This window comes from Cavia porcellus, unplaced genomic scaffold (assembly GCF_034190915.1).
Source record: "Cavia porcellus strain 051 isolate PalLab524CR breed Dunkin Hartley unplaced genomic scaffold, mCavPor4.1 scaffold_4, whole genome shotgun sequence".
In the NCBI taxonomy this organism is placed as follows: domain Eukaryota; kingdom Metazoa; phylum Chordata; class Mammalia; order Rodentia; family Caviidae; genus Cavia; species Cavia porcellus.
This window is the reverse complement of record NW_026947487.1, coordinates 84,704,573-84,730,592: the sequence shown is the minus strand read 5'-3', so window position 1 is coordinate 84,730,592 and position 26,020 is coordinate 84,704,573. Positions and strand designations below refer to the sequence as shown.

Sequence of the window (26,020 nt, the reverse complement as noted above, 5' to 3'; positions counted from 1 at the left end):
CCATCCATATCATGGTTTCCTCTGAAGCTGCCCTGGATTCTTTTCTGTTGTCCGTTCATGGTCAGTGGTCCAACCACATCCATGCTCCAACAGCAGGAAAATGCATGTTAACAAAGAGGAGCAGAAGGTGCAGAGGAGAAGGTTGTGGTCGTGCAGGTGGAAGGAGCTGCTGGACAGTTGGCTCAGGTGGCCAGGAAAAGATACAGTGGGCAGCTGAGCCTAGTTAGGAGTGGGAGCAGGTGGGCTGGAGCCAGGAGGTGGTGAGGTCATGTCCCGGAGACCGTGCTGCACTGTTAGTCAGTATCCTATTGAGGATTTTGGTATCAGTGTTCATGAGGGAGATTGGCCTGTAATTCTCTTTCTTAGTTGGGTCCTTCTCTGGTTTTGGTATCAGAGTAATACTTTCTTCCAGGAATGAATTTGGGAGTATTGCTTCCCTTTCAGTTTCATTAAAGAGTTTGAGAAGTAGTGATATTAGATCTTCTCTAAATTTCTTGTGGAGTTCTGCCCTGAATCTGTCAGAGCCTGGGCTCTTCTTTGTTGATAGGTCTTTAATTACATCTCCAATTTCACTGATTGATACTGGTTTATTTAGAATGCTTATAATCCCGCGATTCAGCTTTGGTAATTCATATGTGTCTAGGAACCTGTCCATTTTTTCTGTATTTTCCATCTTATTAGAATATAAGTTTTCAAAGTAGGTATGGATAATTTTCTGGACTTCTGCAATGTATGTTGTAATTTCAGCCTTTTCATTCCTAACTGCAAGGATTTGAGTCTCTTCTTTCCTTTTTTCGATAAGGTTGGCTAAGGGTTTGTCGATTTTATTTAATCTTTCAAAGAACCAACTCTTCAATTCACTGATTCTTTGTATTGTTTTTTTAGCCTCCAGTGTGTTAATTTTTCCTCTGGTCTTTATAATTTCCTCCCTTGTATGAACTTTTGGCTTGGTTTGCTCTTTTTTTTTTCTAGAAGTTTGAGGTTCAGCATTAAGTTGTTATATGTGCTTGCTCTCTGTTTTTATGATATGGACATTTATTGTTATAAATTTCCCTCTTAAGACTGCTTTCATTGTGTCACACAAGTTCTATGTTGTATTGTCATTATGGCTCAACTGTGAAAACTGTCTGATTTTTTTCTTTAATTTCATCTGTGATCCATTGGTTGTTCAGTAAGGTGCATTTAATTTACAAGTGTTCATGAAGTTCTTGTGGTTTCCTTTTCCATGGATTTCCAGTTTTGTTGCATTGTGGTCTAACAGTATGCATGGGATAATTTCAATTCCTTTGCATTTACTTTAGTATGTTCTGTGAGCTAATAATATATGATATATTTTGGAGAACATCTCATGTGCAGCTGAGAATGTATATTCTGATGTTGTGGGGTGGAACACTCTATAGAAACCTACTAAGTCCATTTGTTCAAAAATTTGATTTAGTTCTAATATTTCATTATTGATTTTTTTGTCTAATCTGTGTTTTTGTGACTCTGGCCTATTGTGGTCTCCCAATGCAATTGTATTATAGCTTATTTGACTTTTCATGTCTGTTAGTAATTGTTTTATATAGTTTGGTGTGCTTGTATTTGTTGCATACATATTTGTGATTGTTATCTCTTCCTAGTAGATTATTCCCTTTATGAGGATGCAGTGACCTTTATATCTCTTAATCAGTCTTGATTTAAAATTCACTTTGTCTGCAAATAGAATAGCTACCCCTGATTTTTTTTTGGGGGGGGGCTCCTGTCACGTGGAGTATTGTTTTCTATTGTTTGACTTTCACTCTATGAATTTCTTCTTGAAATAATTGTGTTTCTTATATGCAGCATACTGTTGAACCTTGCTTATTGATCCATTCTGCCAGTCTGTGTCTCTAGACTGGTGAATTGAGACCATAAACATTGATAGTGATAACTGATATGTGTTGATTTATCCTTGTTGTGTTATTTTCCTGTTTTTGGCGTCCCCTACTTTTTCCCTCCAATTGTTTGCCTTGCCTGGTGGATTCCTTCTGTTAGGGTTCATGGAGTTGTAGTCCTTATTATCTCTTTCCAGAATGTCCTTCAGAACACTTTGGAGTACTGGTTTGGTGGTTATAAATTTCCTTAGATGTTCTTTATCAATTTTGAAAGATAGTTTAGCAGGGTACATTAATATGGGTTGAAAGTGGTTTTCCTTTAGAACATGGAGTACTTTATTCCAAGCTCTCCTTGACTTGACAGTTTGTGCTGAGAAGTCAGCTGTGATTCTGATGGGTTTTCCTTTACAGGTGATTTGTTTCTTTTCTCTAACAGCTTTTATGATTATATTCTTGTGTTAAATTTCTGGAATCTTGACTATAATATACCTACCTGTAGATTTTCTTTATCATGGCTAATCGGAGTTCTACATGTCAAATTCCTTTTATCTACTAGGGAAGTTTTCCTCCATGATGTCTGTGAACATTTTCTTGATGTCATTTGTGGTATCTCCTGTGTGTTCATTGACTCCAATTAATCTTAAATTAGTCTTCTTTGTCTCCTCCAGCAGCTGCTGGATTGATTTCTCATGGTCTCTTGCTATTTCTGAGAAATCTTTCTTTTCCTGCTCAATAACTGCAAGCCTGTCTTCAATATCTGACTTCCAATCCTCATGTTGGCTTAATCTACTTCAATTGCTTTCAATGGAATTTTTATTCTCCTGGATATTTGCTTGAATCTGTTTTATCATTTCTTTCTATGCTGAGCTTCAATTTTTTCTTAAGTTCATCTATTTTTTTTTGTCTATATCTATTCCAGTGTTACTAAGTATGATCCTTATTTTGGATATCATCTCTGCAGTCATTTGAGAAAATATTTCTCATTTCATTTTTTTTTCCAGAGCCTCATTCAATTGATTTGTTGTTACTGCTTTAGAGGCCTGGAGAGAGGCTTTCTGATTGTTCCATCTCATTGCTGCCTGGATTTGACTTTGGCAAATTCAATATCCACGGTTGCATTTTGTTTAAGTGTTTTCTCATTTCTTTCTTTCTTTCTTTCTTTCTTTCTTTTTTTCTTTCTTTCTTTCTTTAAGTTTAATTACTGGTGTGATGTTTGTAAATTGTCTGTGGTGGCTTGCATTATTAGTGTATTTAGGACTCTTAGATGATGACTACTTCTCTGAGGTTTCTTCCAGGTGTAGCTGGTTTTTAGGTTTTGGATCTGTTGGAGCTGGGAATTTGTTTGATTGGCCTAGGCCCTGGTTCTTTGGAACTGTGCTACGGTATTTTTTGTGACCCTTAGTCAATCTTGGTCATGGAATATCAGGACCAACAGCTGTTTAGATCAATTGTGTCATTTTGGATATAGTTGTACCAATAGCAACAAATGCAGCTTAGAAAATGATTGGCTGAGCTAACTCTTAATTTGCCATATATATTAGATTTGTGGTTATATAACAAATTCTAAAACAAGTCAGAAAATTATATGCATATACAATGACATGTCAATTGATATTTTAATTTTGCCCTTGGGGGTTAAAATTTAAGGTAGTTTAAGGAGAAAATAGTGAATTAGAAAAAGAGGAAAAGATTAGAAGTAAAATTATAGGGCCAAGGAGGATCATGCTAACTTTGGAAAACTGGAGTAGAAGATTGTAGGGAAAGAGCAAAGGAAGAGATGGAAAGAACAGAACAGAGCCACACGGAAGCTAGAAACTACATTTATACTTCTATAAAAATAAGATCAAACAATGAAGGAGAAAGAAAAGAAAACAAAAAAGTAAAAAAGATGGGCTGGGGATGTAGTTCAGCAGCACAAGCGCCTGCCTGGCAAGTGCGAAGTTGCGAGTTTGATCCCCGGTACCACACACACAAAAAAACAAAAAACAAAAAACAAAAACCCCCACAAACATCAGAGAGAGGAGGGAGAAGACAAAAAAAAAAAAAAAAAAAGTCTACCTCAGGTTTGTCCAGTATTTTCTCTGGTTTCACTGGCAGACAACTTGCAGAGATAGAGTCTGATCTGTGGAGATCTATCCCAGCAAGCCAGCAGTAACTTTTTGATGGGGTAGTGGGTAATCTCTCTAAATTTGCACTTTCTAGTGGAAATCGATCAGTTACTGCTTTCCAAGCACCTTCCATGGGTCTCAGCCCTGATGGACCACTAGAGGGAGCCAGCCACATTTCTGAGTTCTGACTCAGGTTGCCAATCTCCAAGATGGCTCCAGGCTAATTGTTTTCGCTGCTGCAAGAGCAACACCCCTTCACTCACCACCAGGCAATGCAGTCCTTCATGCCTGCTACTGTCCTCCACATCTGCTGCTCCCCTCCACTACCCTGTCTTTCTGCAGAGGTCTCTGGGGTCACCAGCTGTCACCATGGCCATGATTGTGCATCTGCAGGTTTGAACTGCTCATCTCATGCAGTGAGTCCCTGTCTAAGGGAGAGAGCACTGCCAGCTACCTCCTGCTTCATTGAAGCTTCTTTATTCACTCTCTCTGGGCTTCAATTTGCACTTCAGATTCTTCTTGGGTCCAGAGCACTCACTTTGCTCCTTGTCTTCCTCATGTTGCTATATTCCAGCATTTGGACTGTGACTCTCAGAGAGGCACCTTTTCTGCTGCTTACCACTCTGCCATCTTCCCAGACTCTCCTAGAAGCTTTTAAGATTCTATTCTTGTGTTAAATTTCTGCAATCTTGACTATGATATGCCTGGTTGTAGATTGTTTTTATTGTTGTTGTTGTTGTTGTTGTTATCCTAATTAATTGGATTTCTATATGCCTCATTTATCTGTCAGTTATTTTTCTCTACCAAGGTAGTATCTGCCATGACATTTGTGAACAGGTTTTTACATCATTTGTGCTATCTCTTGCTTTTTCATTGACTCCAATCAATCTTAAATTATTCTTCTTTGCCTCATCTAGCAGCTGCTGGGATGATTTCTCATTGTTTCTTACTATTTTTAAGAAATGTTTCTTTTCATGATTGCTAACTGCAAGCCTGCCTTCTATATCAAAGATCTTGTCCTCACATTAGTTTAATCTGTTGCAAATATTTTCAATGCAGTTTTTATTCTTCTGGATAGCTGCTTGAATCTGCCTTATGTATTCTGCTTCTTTGCTATGCTGAGCATTCATGGCTTCCATAATTTTCTTAAGCTCATCTATTTTTTTTTTGTCTGTAAATGCTCTAGAGTCACTAAGAATGGTCTTCATTGTGGACACCATCTCTGCAGTTATATGAGAAATTATTTCTGATCTGATTTTATCCAGAGCCTCAGTTAATTGCTTTGTTGTTGCCATTTCAAAGAAGTCAAAGACCTTGCTGACCCCGGATTTGCTTTTGGTGAACTGAATGTCAGGAGTTGCATCTTGTTTAAGCATCTTCTCATTTTCTTTTCTTTTTTTCAGTTTAATTCCTGGGGTGATGCTTGTAAATTGCCTATGGTAGGCTGCTTTATTGCTAATATTTTGAATCCTTAGGTAAAGGATACTTCTCTGAGGTATCTTTCAGAGGTAACTGGTTTTTGGGTTTTGAGTCTGTTGGAAGATCTTACATCTTCAATTAGCTGGAGATGAGAAGTTGCTGCTGGTGTGGCCCTGTCTTTGTTTCTTTGACACTGTGCCACAATATTTTCTGTGACCCTTAGCCTCAGTCATGGAATACCAGGACCAACAGCTGTTTAGAACAATTATGTTAGTTTTGGCTGTAATGGTATCATTAGTATCAAACACAGCCTAGAAAATGACAAACTGAGTTAATCATTAATTTATCACTTTTAACCATATGAACTAGATTTGTGGTTATAAAACAAAATCTAGGCTTGCCTCCCTGGTAAGCCGCTGTGGCTCAAGTGAGTGGTGGGCGAGCCAGGAAGAGAACCAGTCAGCATCTCCCAAGTCTGGCCATGTTGGAACTTAGGGCACTGAGCAAGAAAGCAGCTGTACTTCCTTCGTGGTAAGCAGCTGTGAGCCTACTGGTGTGTGGGCTGAGAATCAAACATCCCAACCTCTCTCTGTCCCTGTTAGCAACTGGGAACCAGAGGTCTGAGCATCTCTTGGGTGGATGACCATATGCAATATAGCAAATATGGGAGATTTCCTTCCATCATCTCTTTGAAGGCAAATATTGTTTTCACTGATTTGCTTTGTTCTGATTGTTTTGCTTTAGTCAGTAGTCTGTTTTGATAGGTTTTATAATGCTCTGTTTTTGGTTTGATGTTGCTATACCTAACTGAATGGACAACTATCATGAAGATAATGAGATATACTGTGGAACCCATTACTGTTATCCTGGTATTCTGCTATGAAGTTCTGTACCAATTTCACTGCATTGTCTTGACTGGCTTTGTTCTGTCTTGTTCTGTTGTATTTTACTACCTTCAAAATAAACAAAAAATCTAAAACAAACCAGAAAATTATATGCAGTATACAAGTCCTTAATGTATCAATTTTGCCCTCAGGGGTTAAAATTTAAAATGGGTTAGGGAGAAAAGAGAACTGCAAGAAGAAGAGATTAGAAATAAGACTGGAGGACAAAGAGGGTCACACTAACTTTGGTTAGTTGGTACAGAAGACTAGAAGAAAAGAGAGAAGAAAGAGAAAAAAAAAGAACAGAACAGAACCACAAAGAGGCTAGAAACCACATTTATGCTTACATAAAAAGAAGATCAAACAATGAAGGAGAAAAAAACAAAAGCAAAAAACAAAACCAAACCACCATCGCCACAACAAAGAACAAATGAAAGAGAGAAGAAACAAGAAGAAAAGAAAAAAGTCTACTCCTAGGTTCATCTCTGTTGTTACTGGTAGACAACATGTGGAGACAGAGTCTCAATCCATGCCAGCAGTAGCTTTTTTTGGCCAGGTAATAGATAATCTCAGTGAACTTGCATTTTCTCACTGAGACCAGACTCATTCATCCTGCAGCCATCTGTGCACCTTCTGCTGGACTGAGCCCAGCTGAGAGCCACTAGATGGATCTGGCAGCCACTCTGAGTTCTGAGCTCAGTCAGCTCCTCTCTTAGATGGTTCCTGGCCAGTCCCTCTCCCATGGGGGATGACTGACCCCTCAGCACGCACCACCCAGCTAGTGCATTCCTTCACATCTGCTGTTTCCCTCCACTGCTGAGTCTCTCTGTGGAGGCCTCCAGGGTCACCAGCAGTTACCATGTGTCTGCAGGTTTGAATTTCTTTGCTAGTACAGTTAGTCCCATCTCAGGGTGAGGGTGTCACCCGCGATCTCCTCCTTCACTGAGGGTAGTCTCTTCATTGTCTCCTTCCCTGGGTTCAATTCACGCTTCAGACTCTTCCTGGACTCCGGGACCCCTTCCTTCCTCCTTGTCTTCCCTACTTTGCTGGATTCCAGTGTCTGGATGGTAATTCTCGAAGAGACCCTTTCTCTGATGCTTACCACTCCACCACCCCCGGAATTTCTATTTTTAATATTTTCAGGAATTTCTATACTGATTTTCATAGTGATTGTACTAGTTTACATTTCTACCACCAATGTAGAAAGATTCCATTTTCCCTGAAGCTCACCAGCATTTATTATTATTTGATTTCTTAATGGTGACTAATTTTTCTGCAGTAAGATAGAATCTTAGAGCTGTTTTAATTTATATTTCTATAATGGTCAGTGATGTTGAGCTTTTTTTCTTATATTTATCGGCCATTTGTACTTCTGCTGCCAATTTTTTGGTTGTCTTTTGTTTTGAAGGGATCTATTTTTAAAAAGTGTTTTATATATTCTAGATATTAGTCTTCTTCCTGAAGAACAGCTGGCAAAAATTTTCCCCCATTGTATAGAACCACACACTCTCTTCATGTGTTGGTTATTTCTTTTGCTGTGAAGCAGCTTTTTAATTTGCTATGATCCCATTTGTTGATTCTTGGTACTATTTCTTGTGCCATTGAGGTTCTGTTCTGGAAATATTTTCCTGTGTCCTCAGAGTTTTACCTATTTTATCTTCTAGCAGATTAAATATTTCTACATTAAAATTTAGATCTTTGATCCATTTCAATTTTAGCTTAGTGTATGGTAAGATATATGAGTCTAAACTCAGTCTTCTATATATGAATAACCAATTTTCCCATCATCCTTTATTAAAGAGGACATCTTTTTCTATTGTGTGTTTTCAACTCCTTTCACACAAAGGTTTGCCCAGAGTTTTAACCTCAGGGAACTGTTGGTCCCTGGTCCCAGGAGCAAGGTTACTGTGGTGAAGCTGTGGATGTCCCAGACTAGGCCAGAGGGTAAGCCTGGACAGGCAAAGCCTGGTTGTCACTGTCTGGGGAAGGATGCTCTTAGCCAGCTTTACAGAGGCGTAGGTGACTGATGACATGAGGGCCCTGGTAATGTAGAGGGTTGCTTAGCAACCGCATCTCTTCAGGCAACAGCTAGGCTTTTCCTAGCAACCATGGCCTTTTGGTCCCCACTTAGCCTCCTTAGGGACACTTCTGCAGAGTTCCTTGTACCTCCCTTCAATCTGACTAGAAGCAGAACGAATTGGTGGCTCAGCTGCCATCCCAGCCACACTGGCTGGGAAGCTGGTCTCCTGGCTGACCCAGGGCTCTCCAAGTCTCCATGTGCAGGGTCGACCCCAGGCCTAGGATGAGTGTCCCAGCCCCCAGCTGAACTCCTCCATCATGGGCGTCCTTGCTGGCAAAGCCAGACAGACCCAAGTAGGTGGCTGCTTCTGCCTGTGTTCCTTCTCACCTTCCTTTGGGGTTAGCATTTGGAGGGGGCAAGTCTGCTGAAAGCAAAGTGAAGACCTTAACTTGGGGGGACATAGCCTGTTGCTGGATTAGGGGAGGAAGAGAGCACTGATCACCCTGATAAGCTGGATGCTGCTTAGCCTGGAGGCCAAGGGGGCCTTGGAAAGCTCAGCTCAGCCAGACTTTAATCCTCTGCTGGGGGATCCCTGAGACCTGGGCACTGTCTAAAGGTTGGTGGGCTGCTGCTTCTAGACTGGGTACGCTGCTGCGGTGGGGACATATGGGTTTGGACACAGACTCCACCCCGAACTGCCTTTGGTGGTGTTGACAGGGCCACCCACCATCAGGCTCGATAGGTGTGTCGATAGCTGAGGCTGTTTGTGTAAAATGTTCCCCAGTCCACGTGGGTGAATTCATAACTCTGCAGCTTGCCGCCTCCTTTGGGACTAAGAATAATGACAAGAGTAATAATAATCCAGCTGCAGTTGATTAGTACTTTTTCCAAGCCACACACTGTGCTGAGACGGGACTGACAAGTTCTGTTTTTAGTCCCATTTCCTAGACTGGGGTTCCAGGGTTCAGAGGTGGCGCCCTGCGTAGCCAGAGCTGCTGTGCCAGGAAGCTCAGAGGAGGTGTTTCTGTTCAGTGTTGGGCCAGCTCCAGAGTGAATGCTCAGTGCTGCAAAGGAAAGCAGTTTTCGTGTTTGGAAATGAAGAATCTAGGAAAATACTGAGAACCATACTGACAGTCTGTTTTGACTTCCCATCCGATTCTCACGGCTCTTCTGACTTCACTCAAATAACCCACAGGCTACAGCCTGGGCCAGACCTGCCCATCTGACAGATGAGCAGACAGAGGCAACCCCAGGGCTCCGGAGGACTTACCCAAGACCAGACAGTGCTTTTCTGGCCTGCTTCGGGAAGAACAGGCTCAGAAGTCTCTGGCTGGAATGCAGGCAGCGCATTTCTGGGCCTTCACACTGGCGGGCTGGCAGCTGAACAATAACCAATCAATTTTGTGAAAAGTCCTCGTTAACCCATTTGTGCCAGGCATTCTAGGCCCAGTGCCCAGGTACTTTTGGGAGTCCATGAGAATGTGTTTGGTTTTGTTATTGTTGTTTGATTGTTTTGGGGTGCTGAGGATGGAACCCTAGCCTCATATATCCTGGACAATATTCTACCACTGAGCTCTACTCTCAGTCTGAGAATGTTTTAATTTCTTTTAAAACAGGTTTGGTGGTGCAGTCTGTAGCCTCAGTACTTGGGATGCTGAGGCAGGAGAATTGCCTCACTTGAAGCCAACCTGGGCTACATAGTGTGTTCAGAGTCAGCTTGAACTGCTTAGCAAGACCCTGTCTAAAAAAAAAAAAAAAAAAAGGAAAAGATCTTTTAGGCAGAAAATGCTGGAAGACATAATACCAATATATTAGTTTTCACATGAATGTAGTCATAAAAATATTTGTTACAGATTTTTAGGGAAAGAGGAGTCCATGAGAGCTAACATGCTAGGACCTGTGACAGTCACAATGCAGCCTTGTCCTTGGGATTGGAATCTCTATAAAATGGATTTCTTCTCCTGATTATTCAGGTCTTTTCCAGGAGAAATAAAGTGAGTTTGGGCCCTTGGATTACATGGCCACTTGTCCTATGTCTTCAGGGGTGGTACAGATGCCCAGAAGGGCAGTAGAAGAGTGGTGGGCAATGGCCCAACTCAAAGACCCCTACGTCTCTCCAAGCTTGGCCCGTATAGGCTCTGTGACCCTCGGCCAGCCACCGGGCTTCTCTGGGCCCTTGCTTCCTAGGCTACAGCCATGTCTCTCAGGGCTGTTTGGGCAAATATTCAGGGGGACCATGCACAGTGCTTGATACCATGCCTGGCACATAGCCCATGGCAGTTGTGTGGCAGTGCGATCGCGGGCTGATCTCTCAACTGGCTGGCTCCAGACTGACTCAGTCACAGTCCATCCCTTCCTCCTCCCCCACCTCGGGACAGCAGAGACTTGGTCCCTGGGCAGAGGATGGTGAATCCCAGCTTCTGGGTGATGACACCCCCAGCATCCTCCATGAGCCCTTTGGTGACACGACCTGTTAGGAAGCAGGGACCAAATCTAACTGCAAAATTCACGTGAGCCCCTGGTATTTTTATTTTTATTTTTTTAAGACAGGATCTCAGAGCAAGGTATATACCATTAATGCCCCCGATTGATGTGTTTTGAAATTTTGTTATAGTTTTTCTCTTCTTTCTTTCTTCTTATCCTTGAATGAAATGGATTTGAAAATAAAATAAAATGATACAACTTTTAAAAAAAGAGGATCTCACTAGGTAGTGGAGGCTGGCCTCACTCTCTGGCAGTCATTCTGCCTCAGCTTCCTGTGTGCTAGGTTATTACAGGTATACATCATCATGCCTGGCCTAGGCCCCTGGGCTTTTTCTTCTTGTCTGTTTGCTTTGTTTTTTAATATTAGGGATTGAACCCAGGGTGTTTGCACTGAGCTACATCCTTAGCCCTTTTTATCTTTTTTATTTTCAGACAAAGTCTTGCTAAGTTGCTGAGGCTAGGCTTAAACTTGTGATCCTCCTGCCTCAGCCTGTCAGAATGCTGAGATTACAGGTAGGCAGATCTGTGCTCAGCAAAGCCCTTGATCTTGAGCCATCATTTTAGTCCAGAAATCACATAGGGACATCTACAGGACCAGTTTTGCCTGGAAACAGGTTCTTTATGACATTTACATAGTAATATTCAAATCAATTTAATTATGTATCAGCATTGAAATATTGAGAAATTCCATCTTTGAAATGTATGATTTATGATTTAGTTTCCTTTCAAAAATTAGGTCTGGCCAACCCAGGTCTCCAGTCCAAGTGCTGCCTTCAGATGGATACAAGTTCTCCCATTCAGCACAGTCCTCTCTGTGCCCCGTGGCCACACCTTGGCCCTGTCACTCATGGATGCCTGCTGCCTGGGCCAGGGATGGTTGACACTTTTAGCAGTTGCAATGTGGCTCTGATCTCAGAGTAGAAAGAAGCTGGACTGAGGGTCAGGGATTGTGTGGTTTTGGCCAGGTCAGTTCATCCCTCTGGTCCTCACTAGTCCATACTCCCTGTCCTGCCTGCAGCCCCGAGGTGGCCTGGAGGCTCTTGGTTGAAGCCTGGGCATGTGTGCTCTGGCACACATGCAGTACTATGCAGGCCACCACCCTGCATGCCCTTCTTGGCACTTGTTTTCACCCTTCCTGGAGGTCCTTCCCACCTGTTCCTCTTTTTAACATCATCAGCCTTGAGGCTCCTCTCACAGGCCACCTCCTCTGGAAAGTCCCCCTTCCCAGGAGAGTCACGATATGTTCTGCAGCCCCTGGTTGAATGCACTTCAGAGGGGGCGATGGTGATTAGGAAGCTGCCCTGGGAGTCTTATCAAGTGATGACCTGGTGCTGGGAGTCTCTGCCTCCCCGCTTCTGGCTCAGAGCCTGGCTGTCAACAAGTCAGGACATATTGAGGGCCTCTAACCTCTGCTCTTTTCTACCAGCTCTCTGGATCTCAGTGTCCTACTGGATAGCTGTTTGGTGGTACAGGAGGGTGTGAACCAGAGCGACGTAGGGACCCAGTGCCAGAAGACCTCGCTGCAGGTATAGAGAGCCAAATGTGCCTAGTGCCACCAAACTTGGACTGGCATCAGTGAAAGACTGGGCTGATCCACTGCATTTAGTGGGGTGGAATTATCTGGTGAGATGCCGTGGGACAGAGGGAGGAGGGTGGTTGTCCCACTCCTTACCAGGGATCACATGGTGTCAGGAGGGGTCTTGGGGGACAGGTGGACCTGGGCTCAAATCCTCAAGTGAGTGCCCTCTGCCTCTGTGGCTATCTGTGTAAAAATGGGACATTGTAGCAAGATCCAAAAGGGGCGCACACCCTGAAGTGTGGGGCAGGCAGATGGGCGTAGTCGGGAGAGTGACCGTTCTGGCTCCTGCATCTTCTGTTCCCTTGCAGGAGCAGCCGGAGGAGGTGGTGGCTGCCTGCTCAGCAGGTAGGTGGGGCTGGGGCTATACATACCCGAATGTCCAGGGTGCCTTCAGTCTAGGGCATTTCTACCCTCCGATCCTGCCTCCTCCTTGCCTGCTGGCTATAACCAGCCTTGTCCTTGGCTAAACCCATCCTTTGTGTCTTGGGGCCACATTGTCACAGCCAGATGATGTTTCTCAAAGGTCACAGGGGAATGTCAGAGGCCCTGGAGCTCCCAGGGGAACTGGGGAAACCCTGAACCCACTGGTCCCTCCCAACACCTTCTCTCTAATGGGAATGCAGTGCCTAAGGCCCAGCAAAGGTGGCAGCAAAGGTAACATATCTGGGGATAAGTAAGACCAGAGCCTGAAGACAGTGCTAGATTCCCACCACTCTGTGAGCTGGCTGAGCGCTCCAGGCTGTACCCAGCACATGTACTTTGCTGGGATTTACACTTCACGCCCAATGCTGAGCACTCCAGGAACCATGGGAGAGAGGCACTGAAACCTAGCAATGGCCAGGCCATGGTTCCCCTGAGACCTGTAGGCTACATGGCTCTCACCTCTCCATCCACCAGTAGTTCTGCCACCCTGTGAGGCAGACCGGCTACTTTGCAGATGACAAAAGTGAGGCTCTCTGTGTACTGGATTTGGCCAGAAGTTCTGTTATGCACTCCCATCTCCTCTCCCTCTCCTTGCTGAGTCACCCAGAGCCAGTTCTGTGACCTCTCTGAGTCATGGTTCCCAAATAGAAAAAAATGGAACAATGTCAGTACCTATCTCATGGGAGGAGCAGAGACAGCATTTCAAAGGCTCCCAGCATTGCCGGTGGTTCAGAGAGGGGAGTCTATAACGGAGATAGTTACTGAGATGGCTCTGGCTCCTGTCCTAACCCAGCTGGTCTTTGGAAAGCATTTCCTGTGGACTTCAACATGAGTCTGTAGGAACCTCCTAGCCCAGGCCTGATGCTGGACCTCCACACGATGGGCAGTGCAGGACCAGATGGGCACAGTGGTGATGCCTTCAGATGTTCTGGGAACAGCACTCTGAGAAGCACCGAGGCGTAACCATCTGTCCTTCACATTCAGAAACATGAGCCTAGGTCCAATAGCCTTGGTGCCCCTGGGAGCTGGGTAAGAACACAGAGTCCCAGACTCTACTAAGACGTGCAAAACCTAGTGGACGTTATGATAAGACCTCCTGGGGATGCATCTGCACATTAGCATCTGAAAGGTGGTAGCCATGAACCCTGGTTCTCAAACTCTACTGCACAATAGAATCATGAGGAGAGATATTTTAACTTGATGTTTTATTAATGCATACTAATTTTAGAATATTGGGTTTCACTGTGGCCTTTTCTTACATGAATATGATATATTTTGATGATATTCATCTTCCCATTGCCTTCCTGTCCATTTCCTACCCCTCACCCTTCTTCCCTTTCTCTTGTGCAGTAATAAGCTCCCTTCTACTTTTGCATCATCTTTGTTTTTTTTTTTTGTTTTTCTAGCTCTCACATACAACATTTGTTTTTCTGAGTCTGGTTTATATGATTTAATACAATGACCTCCAGTCCCATCCATTTTCCCGCAAATGACATTTGTTCTTTATGGCTGAAGGGTGGTACCTGGTGAGATTCACACATCACACTTTCCTTGTCCCGTCATCCGCTGATGGGCCTCTAGGCTGCTTCCATCTGGCTATTATGAACTGTGCTTAATAAACACGGGAAACTGATATCCCTGTAACATGCCGACTTAATTCCCTTGAGTGGACATCAAGGAGTGGGGTAGCTGGATTATACGGTAGTTCTAGTTTTAGTTTTTAGAAGAACCTCCATACTGACTTTCATAGTGGCTGCACCGGGGCTGGGGATTTAGCTCAGTGGCATAAGCGCCTGCCTTGCAAGCAGGCAGTCGTGAGTTCGATCCCCGGTACCGATAAAAAGGAAAAAGACAAAAAAAAAAAAAAAAAAAAAAAAAAAAAAAAAACCAAACCAAAAAAACATAGTGGCTGTACCGGTTTATGTTCTCAGAGAAGAGGTTTTAAAATTCCAAGTCTGGCCTCACCTAGATCATTAAGTCAGATCGCTGGGGACAGGCCAGCCATCAGGCATGCTCACACCTCCTCAGGTCATCCCATATGCAGCCTAGCTGGGCACCAGGGCCCTAAGGAAAGTGACTGCTTCTGGGTAGAAGTGAAATTTAATTGGCCTTCAGAGTTTCTTTAGACAAGAAAATTCTACTGGGCTAAGAATACTTGAGTCCAGGGTTCATAGTCTCTGACAGACTATGAGTGCTGGCTTCTGTGTGTCTGTTTTTGAATCTAAGATGGGAAATGCTACTATGCTTGGTAAGCAGAGAGAGCCCGAGAAGCTGGGGCAATCTGGTGCATCCCTGGGAGCTGCTGGGTGGACGAACCATGTGCTTGGCGACTTTTGATGTTGAACTTGGGGCAGGCATAAGGCTTCAAGCTTGCAGAAGGTTGCTGCTAACATAGACTGGCACCAGGCTACTCTGTATCGGTGCCACTTACGCTGTCTCCCACACTGTGATTGCAGTCCCTAGGATCACGCCCCTGCCTGCGACCTTCTGGCCCCAGCACCATGACTAACCTAGGCCGTGACATGGAACTGAATCGCCTGGTCCAGGATCACCCACCTGGCCAGGTGGCCCCCAGACTTGGTCCCCCAAACCTGGCAGAGCACCTCCCCAACATGCCCAGCTACCGCCCTCCAATCACCCGCATCCCTGTCCTCATCTCCCGGAGAACAACCTTGTCCAACTCCAGCTTCGCCAAGGAGACCAGGAGCTCCGTCCGTCGCCTAGGTAGTGTGATTCTGCTATCCGGCATGCTCATGCTGTGGTGTGTGCTTCTGCATGGCTTGGTCTGTCTTCCTGCATGGGTCTGTGGTCATGGGCAGGACCACTGCTGTGATTATGGAAAGCTACCTCTTTATCCTGCTTTATGGTGGTGACTTGAGGGATTTTGGTCCTTTTCTCTCCATGCCTAAAATTGCACAATTAGCAATTTGTTTCTTTGGGTTACATAATTGCTTTTGCGGTCATCATTTTTGAAACAGGAAGTCATTCATATTCTAATTTAAACAAGTCACGCACTTGTGTCCCCAAGCCATGAAACTTGAACACAGAGCTGATGAGGGAAGTGGGGACAGGAAAATGAGGGAAATAGAAGAGGAATGTGGAGGGGGGTGCTGCAGATAGAATTTATCTGAGAGTTTGCTGGGAGCTGGGCTTTTGTGGGCAAGAGAGGAAAATACTAGGACTGAAAACGGGGCCTTGCACATACTGGGCAAGCATTTTGTACCAACCTACATTCTCCCTCCCTTTTTATCTGCTTATTTTGAGATAGGATCTTGGTGAGTTACTCAGGCTGGCTTTATACTTGAGATCATCCTGGCTCAGCCTCCCAAGTAATTGGGATTACAGGGGTGGCCACCATGCCTGGCTGGGAGCAGGACTTCCTGAGGACTATTGATATCTGCTCAGCAGATCCCTTTTCAGGAAAGGAGCAGTGGCCAGGTGCAAGCGGCCAGCAGCGGGAGGTGTGTCCTCAGGAGCAGCACAGAGGGAGGGTCTGTCTGGAGCCATTTAATGGTGACAAGGTCGCTGGCTAGACCTCTGGGATGGGGGACAAGATTGCTAGGAGAGGGGTGGGGATTTAACTGAGCGGTGCAAGCGCCTGCCTGGCAAGCACGAGGTCATGAGTTCGATCCCTAGTACCAAGAAAAAGATTCCTAAGAGAGGTACTGATGTGTCTAGATTCACCCAGAATCACTTCCTGCCTGAACTCTGGCCAGACCCCTCTCCATGCGCCTGTCACCTGTGGCTGACACTTAAATCAGTGCAGGGAGGCATCAGCAAAGACTCAGCTTTTTCCCTCTTCTTGCTGTGTTCAGTGGCATGGAGTAGGGGAGGTGGCATTCACGTCATCCTTGCAACAAGGGGTGATGCCTGGGCTCTGTCTTCCTGTGACAAACCTTAGGTCTACTTCTGCAAGGGGGCCCCCAATCTCCAGGCCCACAGACCACTCCCCCAGCTATAGTTACATTCTGGACTAACTCTGCTTGTATTTTCTGTGCTTCTTTCACCAGATCCTCTTTTTCTACCTAAGTGCAGTTAAACAGGGACATTTCTTATTCCCATTCAAATGGAAAACCAGCATTGCTTGCTATAAATAGACAACATTCATAGAAATAACCACAGACATAGAACAAAATAGCAGTGAGAGGTGGCTGTGGTGGCCTATGGGGCTCAAAGTGAATCCTGGACTCTCAGCCCCAAAGGCTTTTCCTGTATCCGAGAGGCTTCAGGCAAGGGCATGGCAGCACCAACCTGGGATCTCCTTTCTGGATATTTGGGATTGAGAGAATTAAAACAGGAGTCACGTTCTTACTCTGTTATCCTTTCCCTGGCCTGGACATCTGAAGCCGTCTTGGGGCCTCCCTTGTCCCTGGATCCTCACTGTGTGACCCTGAGACAGTGGGCTGACCTGCAGGGGCACAGCACGGGATGGCTGTAGGTGCTCCAGAGGGGGAAACAGCGGGCAGAGCAAGAGTACTGTTCCTGTGGTAGTGAGGCCACCTGGCACCTTCTAAGCTGGATCCGAGCCCCAGCTTTGAGCAAGTGCCCTGACATCTCTGAGCCTAGCTTCTCTCCCGCATATGGGACAAAGATAACAGCTACCTTGTAGAACAGCTGGGAAAATCAGAAAGGTTAATACAGGGTGGTATATTTCTAGAGTCTCAGCTGCTAAGGAGTATGAGACAGGAGGAGTTTGAGGCCAGCCTGGGGAACGTAGTAAGACCCAGCCTCCTAAACAAATAAATAAAAGAAAAAAATATATATATATAACTTACGGCCTAGCAAAACAAATGGTGACAGGTACATAAGAGGTGCTTGTCAGCAAATATTAGTCTTGAAATCATCTTAATGTAAGATTATTCTTTTTTTTTCCCTGTCTTTTTGAGACAGCATCTCGCTATGCAATTCGGGCTGGCCTTGAGTTTATTTTGTAGCCCAGGCTGGTCTCAAACTTGCAGTGATCCACCTATGTCAGCCCCCTGAATGTTGGGATTAAAGACATGTGCTACCTTACCTGGCAATGTAAGATTATTCTTTATATTTCTAATACCATTAGTCTTAGTCTATACTTCGGTATAACAAACCAATATCATTTCTATCTTGAGTCACACTACACAGAACTGGTGGGAAGTGGAACACAGTCTAGGATTTCCTCTCCTCTTCCAGGGAATGGAGGATGCACGGTCTGACCCAGGGCCTGGCAGGGATTGGGGCGTAGCTGCCCCTCTGTAGCTCCCTGACACGGCTTGCTGCAGATGTCCTGAGCGTGTCAGGACTGCAGTGGCCTGGCCACCCCTTTTCCCCGCCCAGCTCACCTCTCCAGGGCTGTGGGGCAGCAAGGTGAGGCTCCCTCCTATTTCTCAGAGCCTAGGGATCCCTTAGTCTGGCAAGATGTCTCTTTTAAATTAAAAAAAAAAAGTGCCTCCATTGGTGTTCCCTAGAGAGCTCAGGTTTTTGTAAAACAAATGCCAGAAAGTCTTGAAGCTTCTTTTGGTTCCTTCCATCAAAGTATAAAATAAGTACAAGCAACTCCATTAAGCACAGGTTTTCCCCAAAATGACTACTTAAAAAACACGATGAGGGGGCAGGTGGCATGGTTCAGTGGCAGAGCGCTTGTGTAGTGTGCGTGGGGCCCTTGGTTCCATCCCCAGCACTAGGGGAAAATAAAAGTTATTTCAAGATGTGCTCCCTCCCCTTCCTTGCTGGTGCACAGCCCTGGGCCTGGAGGGCACCAGGCACTCCCCAAAGTGTGAGAGAGATAGGGGACCAACCTAACACCTGAGCTTGGACTTGGGGCAGACCTGTTTCCACAGTTCCCAGCATGAGAGGACTGAGTAGGGCTGTGTCCAGGGCCCACAGGGAGGACCTGCCGTGGAGGTGTGGACAGGACAGCTGGCATCAGGTCACTCAGAGGTGCAGAGATGGGCTGACTGCCATAAGGGCAAACATGTCCCACTGAAGCCTCCTGCTGTACTTGGTGGAAGGGAAGCGCCAGATGTCTGCACTTGAGACGTGGCCACCCCTGCGGCTTGGAAGGCATTGCCACCCCTACCTTAGGATGGGGAACCTGAGGCCCCAACAAGGAAGCAGCTGACCCAGAATGTGCTAGACCAGGCCCCGGACCCCAGCGTAGTCCCTTTTCCTCACTCTCACCCTGCTGAGCTCAGCTCCCCATGTCCTTTCTGAGTGTTGTCTCTCTCTCTCTCTCTCTCTCTCTCTCTCTCTCTCTCTCTCTCACACACACACACACACACAGACCCTCGGGGCCCTTCTGCAGGTGAGGCTGCCAGAGGCCCCACAGACCTACCTTTGACCTGCATGTGGCTTTCTCAAGGGCACAGCCAGGCCCCAGGGGCCTGCTTTTCTCTCTCCCTGACTCTATCTCTCCTTCTCCTCAAGTGCCTGCCACAGAAGAGCACCCCGAAGTACAGGTGGAAGACACGGATGCCGATAGCTGCCCTCTCATCGAGGAGGAGAAGCCGTCCTCGCCTGGGCTGCCACCGCCTTCGCCTGCCAAATCCGACACACTCGCTGTCCCAGGCTCGGCCGCAGGGGCCCACAGGTGACTCTTTGTGCTTCTCTTGGGTGTTTTTCAGCACGGTGCCACTTGTCCATCTGGTAGATGAGGAGACTGAGGCCAGAGAGAAGCAGCAGCGGTTCTATCATTGTCATACCCACGCTGTAACTGTGACAGGATCGCCTTCTGTCCTAAGGCTGAATAATATCCTACTGTATGTGTACCCTGTGCTTTCTGTATCTACTCCACCGATGGACATTTAGGTTGCTTCCACCTCTTGGTTGTTGGGAATATGGGGTGAAAATATTTCTTTGGATCCTAATTTTTTTCTTCCATATTTTTTTTTAGAGACAGGGTCTCGATATATAGTTAAGGTTGGCCTTGAACTCACTATATAGCCCAAACTGGCCTTGAAATCATAGTAATCCTCCTGCCCCAGCCTTCCAAGTGCTGGGATTACAGGCATGTGCCACCACCTGGCCTAATTTCAATTAGTTTGAATGGATACCCTGAGAAGGATTTCTACTTCCTATGATCGTTCTTTTTTTTTTTTTTATGAATCTCTATGCTGTGTTTGATGGTGGCTGTCTTATTCCAATGTCAGTAACTGCATGGGGTTGCAATTTCTCCACACACCAACACCCAGTACTTTGTTGGTTGTTTTTAAGTGATGTTCATCCTGACAGCTGTGAGGCAGTGTCTCACTATGGTTTCCATCAGCATTTTCCTGATGATCAGTAAGGTTGAGCACCTTCTCCTTTGGTGGTGCTGGGGATGGAATGCATGGTCTCAGGCAGGCTCAGCAGGAGCCCGACACCTAGAGGCACACACAGCCTTAAGCAGCTCTCCGCATACCTACCTGCTGGAATGTCTTCCTTGGAGAAATGTCTCCTCAACGCTTAGTTTAGTTTTAATTTGATAAGTTGGGTTTTGTGTTGGTATTCAGTTGGAGGAATCCCATGCTTATTTTGAATAATAACCTCTTATCAAATAAACGGTTTGTAGATATAGTATTTTCTTACATTCTGTTGGGGTTTCTCTCTCCTCTGTTGCTTATTTCCCTTGCTATGCAGGAGCCTTTTAATTTTGCATAGTTTCGCTTGTCTATTTTTGTTTTCGTTACCTGCGCTTTTGGGGCCATCTCATTTTATCAGTAGATAATCTAACAGAAACAACAAAGAACCTTAAAAGAATAATCATTAATAAGCCAACCATGCCACATTTTTATTTTGTTCCATTCTCTTCCATTCTCTTTAATGTGATCCAATTTGGGATCTTATCTCCTTCCATAGCTTTTTCCTCCCTGCCAGCTGTCCCCTCACGGATATCGGCTTCGTGATGTCCCTCCAGTTCCACGTGGCGAGCGCATTCACAAGTCCCCTCTTCTTGGGCTCTGTCTGTAATGGCATGTGGCCATCCTGGCTTTCTGCTGTCCACCCGTAGCAACTCCAGAGTAGGATCCTTGACCAAGACCATGCACATTTTTACACCTCTTGAAATAAATTTGTAGCCAAGTGGTTAGAGTTGTTTTTGGACAGGGGGACCAGGTAACTGGGTAGCCAGGAGGAGTGCACTAGAGGGCTTTACAAGTGACTGCATTTCTGTTCTGGGAGCTGTTGGTGCTCTTTCTGCACTGACTGGATGGATAAATGGTTCTTTTTTTCTTCATTTTTGGTTCTCATCCATGAGATCCTGGGTAATTGCTCAGCTGAGATCAGGAGCCTGCCAGAATGGAGCTGGTCAGATGTGGAAAACTTTCAGATTTAAGTGGAAAAAAGAGACATCTCACTGAGCTTAGGAATACAGCTTATAGCTCTACCATTGTCTGTGTTTGGTTTACTAAAGTATGCACAGGGCATATGGGAAGATCCAGAAACAGCACTGCCTCAGTCAAAGATGTACACTGCTGCTTCCTGTACACAGGCAGGGAAGGTCTCAGGGTGGTGAAGTTCTCTGGGCAGAGAAGTTACACATGGCTGAGCTGGGGGCCTTCTGAGGGCCAGAGAGGGGGCGAGGTGACGTGGGCCTTCTGCATGCACACCCAGCCTATGCAGCTCTTCCTGTCCCTGTCACCCATCTGCACACACAGTTCTTGAGCATATCTGCGTAAGCAGGGGCAGTGAGAAGAAGCCGGGGGTGGGAGGATGGGGGTGGGTGGGTGGTGTTGTGCTTGCTCATGGCCCTGAGGGAGACAGAGAGCAAGTAATCAAATGCCAAACAAGTGCTCAGCTGAACTTGACTGTGAGCATGGGGTGGAGCTGGCCTGCCAGCAGAGTTTTGAGGGCTGATGGGAGAGGCTAGGGGACAAATGAGCCTGGGGACACCAGAGAGGAACCCCAAGGCCACGGAGAATGCAGCTCTGACTGAGGAGCATCAGGCAAAGCCCTTCTCACAATTTAGGCTGCTTTGCAGGCCTGGGCCAGGGCTGTGGTGCGAACTCCAGCTCCCCATCTACCTCAAGGCAAGTAGGGGCTCTTGTTGGGTCTCCCTCTTCCCGATGTGAGGGAGAACAGGACCCCTCCCATCTGTTGGAGTTTGGGGGAGGGTTTACCAGCTGCTGCCCTGAGCTGCTCCGCACAGCCTGGGGGTGAGGGCTGCGGCTTAGTGCTGCAGTCTGGTTTCAGCCAGGCCTGGAGGGGGCCCTGGGCTGGACTGGGAGGGGGGAGTTTGGGTGCCACTTTGAGGCCCGTTATTTTTGTAAGAGGTCGCCCTTTTTTAAAATTTTCTAACCCCATCTTCCCTACTGGGGATTGAATACAGGGCTTTACGCTGAGTCACATCTCCAAGTTTTAAGCTTTTTGAGGCAGGATTTCCCTAAGTTACTCAGTTGCTCAGGGTGGGCTCAAACTTGCCATCCTCCTGCCTCAGTCTCCCAGAAGCTAGCCTTTAATCAGAGTGTGAAGGAGGTGAATCTGTGAATTGTGCCATTGTAGGCAAGCTGGCAAAGGTAACAGGACAGCTGGCAGCCTTCTGGAATAAATGTGCGCACATTCCAAGCCCCTCGTCTTGTGTCCCACTAGAAACCCTGATGGTGAGTTCCTGATTTGGGTGGTTGAGGCTGGGAAGGAGTCCAGGCCTGGAAGCCTGATGTGATTCATGCTTGAGTGCCAAGTGAGTGACAACTGCACAGGGAGAGCCTAGTCCTGCCCCCAGCAACCTCCCACCAGCCTGTGACTGGTCCTCGGAGTTGGAACCTTGCTGACTCGGGAAACTGTGCAGGTCTCAGCAGCTCAGGAGTCCGCTCCGAGGAGTCTTCCCAGAGAAGGGGCAGAGGGAGGCTTCTCTGATTCTCCACAGGGAGAAGTGGTTTATGGGGACGAGGTCGAGGTTTCCAGTTTTGATGGGGATTGCAGGAAAATAGCCAGTCCTCATCCACCCTGGTTGAGGGTCCCATATGGGTCCATTTCCTGTCAAACCCCATGGACGTGAGTGTCTTGATGGAAGGTAATCATGGCTTTCCCCAGAAGACCAGGTGCAAGGGCATGTTTCCCAGAATTCGGCTACATGGTTTGTCTCCCACAGAGCTATGGCTGAAGGCCCCGGACAGGCCATCCTGTGTTCCCCCAGGCTGCTGACAGTGCGTTGTTTACTGCACTGCACCTGGGCTTCCAATGGGCCAGCCTCTGTAACCGCTGCCCGGTGCTGACACTCCCAGCTGGCCTTTCATTTTCAAGTCCCCAAAGCTGGCTCTCCTTGTGGGTCCAGCTGTGCATGTTTATCATGGCTCACCCACATCCGGCACGCTCCAGTTCAGGTCCTACACTCATCCTCCTGTTACCAACTGTTCTGACACTTGTCTCTCTCGGCTAACTCAAGTGCTAACACTCATGCCCACATCCCCAGACTTTTAGTGTTAACACTTGGCATTTAGTGTTCCATGTTTTTCCAAGTCATTAAGAAATGACCGTTCTTGCCAGCACTGTGGCGCACACCTGTAACCCCAGACACTCAGGAGGCTGAGGTGGGAGGAGCGCATGTTTTTAGGTCAGGGTTAGTCAACATGATAGAGCCACGTCTCAAAATAAAAATTTAAAAGGATAGGATTGTAGTTTAGTGGTAGAGTGCTTGCCTAGCATACACGAAAAAGAAAATAAGGAAAAAAAATAAAAGGCAACCTGAGAAAGGTCCGTCTTACCAGCTACCTGGGAAGCTGAGATAGGAAAATCATGAGATTTTGGAAAATTCATGTTGGAGGCCAGCCTGGGCCACTTAGCAAGAACCCATCTCAAAACTCAAACAATAAGGGGCTGGGGATTTAGCTTAGCAGCATAAGCGCCTGCCTTACAAGCAGGCAGTTGTGAGTTTGATCCCTGGTACCGATAAAAAGGAAAAAGACAAAAAAAAAACAACCCTCAAACAATAGCAACAACAAAGCCAAGACTCTTCTTCCCCACCAGCATTCAGTCTATTGACTTATAAGACGGTGTTCCCAGTGGTAGGTGTGGCCTGCACTGTGTGCCAGTTTCTATGTCAGCTAACGCTATTCTGTCTTAAACAGGACTGTCTAAACCTGGAGCCGGATTTTTTTTTTTTTTCTCTTTGGTGGCACTAACAAATTTCTTTGTCCTGCTTTCTTTATTTCTTCCTATGTTTTTGGGTTCTTTGGTAAAGCAACTTATTCTTACTATTGAGGCAAAGGGTGGGAAAATCCAGAGAATGAACTCCTAAGTTGCTGGTGTCAAATATCATCAAGGGGACCCCTTCTACCAAGACAGAGTGCCCAGGCCCCCGCCTGTAGCCTTGAGGCCAAGAGCAGGCTGGGCAAGAAGCTTCTTGTCCCTGAGATCTAAGTAGGTTGTAGACTGATGAAAATGTAAAGGCCTATAAATACAGTGCGGGGGCAGACCCAACCTCACGCAGCCCTCAGATAACACAGATTCTACTTTTCAGGTAGGGAGCCAGGGGCCCAGTGGGGGATGAGACTCCTCCAAGGTCACACCATCAGCTGGACACCAGACTCCGTGGCCTCCTCTGGTGCCTGAAAGGAAGATGTGATTGAGAATTGAGATGGAGACTTCAGACTGGAAGGGAGAGGGGAAGGGGGAGGATGTCCAAGCTAAGACCTGATGTCTAAGTCCTTCATTTAGTTGGGCAGATTTAACCCCATTTTACAGAAAGGGAAACAGAGGTGGCTCAGAGATTTTAAGTAATTTCCCAAGGTCATCCACTGGCAAGAGGCAAAACAGGGATGAAAATCTGTTTGCTAGATACCAAGTCACTGCTGTTTCCTTTATGCTGGGCCAATGAGCAGATGTGGAGACTGAGGTCCCAAGAGTAGCTGTGTCCCTCTCTGCTCCTTTGCACCTCTTTCCAGGCAAATGAGGATCTTTTGGCAGTTCCATTCCCTCCCCTCAGTCCTCTACCCAGTAACTGGTGACCTTCAGGGGTCAAAGTTTTTGCTTCCCCTTTGTATCCCTCGATCCTTACAGGAAGAAGCTGCCCTCGCAGGATGATGAGACTGAAGAGCTCACGGCACTGTCACCAGCTAAGTCCCCAGCAATCATCTTCTCTGATCCCACCACCCCACAGGAGGCTGAGTAAGTGGGGCAGCCTCTGGGGCCTCACATTTGGCAGGCTAGGTGGGGATGGACGGATATGAGGACATGGTGGCAGCGTACATGTTTTCAGAATTCCACATGGGCCAGCTTTGCCAGGGCTGGGTCACTGTCCGGGCTACTCTTGGGTGACCTAGTCCTATGAATTCTGAAGAACGGGCTTGGGCCATGTGTCCAGCTGTGTGTATGGCCAGCAGTACTCAGAATGGGAGCGTCTCGAGGCAGAGGTTCTTTCCAGTGATCCTGGCACTTGACAGCGACCCTGCAAAGTGGGGCAAGGAAGGACACAGGCTCTCCAGGGGACACCACCCCTAGGAGTTTCTTAAAATGCAGGCTTTCAGGCCTGCTGTCATGGGCTGGGTCCTCAGATGGTGGCCCTGGGGAATCCACATCTCCGAAAGCTCCCCAGGTAATTCTGATGCAGCTGGTGTGTATAACAGTGTTTAGAGACCACTGTGAGAGCACTGGGACCTGGTCTCTGACAGCTAACTGTCCTGAGGGCTGGCCAGGGAGAGATGTTTTCCCATAAGTTGTTGAATCATAGGTCGATGGTGAGTCTCCCGGACCTTGGTATCAGCCTGGATACCCTGCCATGCTCCCTAGCCACATCCCTTGGATTAGCCACTGGTGACTTTAGACTTGTCTTTCTCCTTCTAGTCTTTTTGTAAGATCCATAACTTCATGTAGTTTATGCAGTTTATGCTTAACTATTATAGAAAATTCAGAAAATACAAGAAGTGGGGAAAGCCTCAAACCTGACCTGTATTCCAATTGTCTCTTTTTGCACAGTGGACTCACATTTTATGCTGTATAGTAGGGATGGGGTTGGGACTTAGTGTCAGAAAATATGGCAGAAATCAGGTGCAAAATAAAAATTACCCTTGAAATAGCATAAAGAGGTCAACATGGAGACCTGTGTAATAGCTAGATAGCCAAAGCTGCTATGACAAATAGGCCTCAGAGGTTCAGCGGCTGAAAGAAAAGATATCCCCTATGTCATAATTATGGCAGTGGTTTCACATTTCACATTGAAGGCTCTGCTCCATGCAACCATTTAGGCACCCAGGTGACGGTGACTCTGCCACCTTCTCCATGTGACTTCCTAGTCCCACCAACCACCACTAGAAAGGACAAGCTCCAGGCCTCTCATCAGCAAGAAGGCCCATATCTATTCA

General features: G+C 46.3%; 1 protein-coding gene across 4 annotated transcripts in view; it reads left to right on the top strand.

The window, feature by feature from the left end:
• Positions 1-26,020, top strand: part of Cngb1 (cyclic nucleotide gated channel subunit beta 1) — a 95,358-nt gene that overhangs the window by 37,808 nt on the left and 31,530 nt on the right. For all 4 annotated transcript variants that reach the window (XM_063247403.1, XM_063247401.1, XM_063247402.1 and 1 more), the window contains 4 exons: positions 12,198-12,297; positions 12,659-12,695; positions 19,173-19,335; positions 24,720-24,827. In XM_063247403.1, the coding sequence (XP_063103473.1) occupies positions 12,198-12,297; positions 12,659-12,695; positions 19,173-19,335; positions 24,720-24,827 (408 nt within the window). The remainder of the gene's footprint in view (positions 1-12,197; positions 12,298-12,658; positions 12,696-19,172; positions 19,336-24,719; positions 24,828-26,020) is intronic.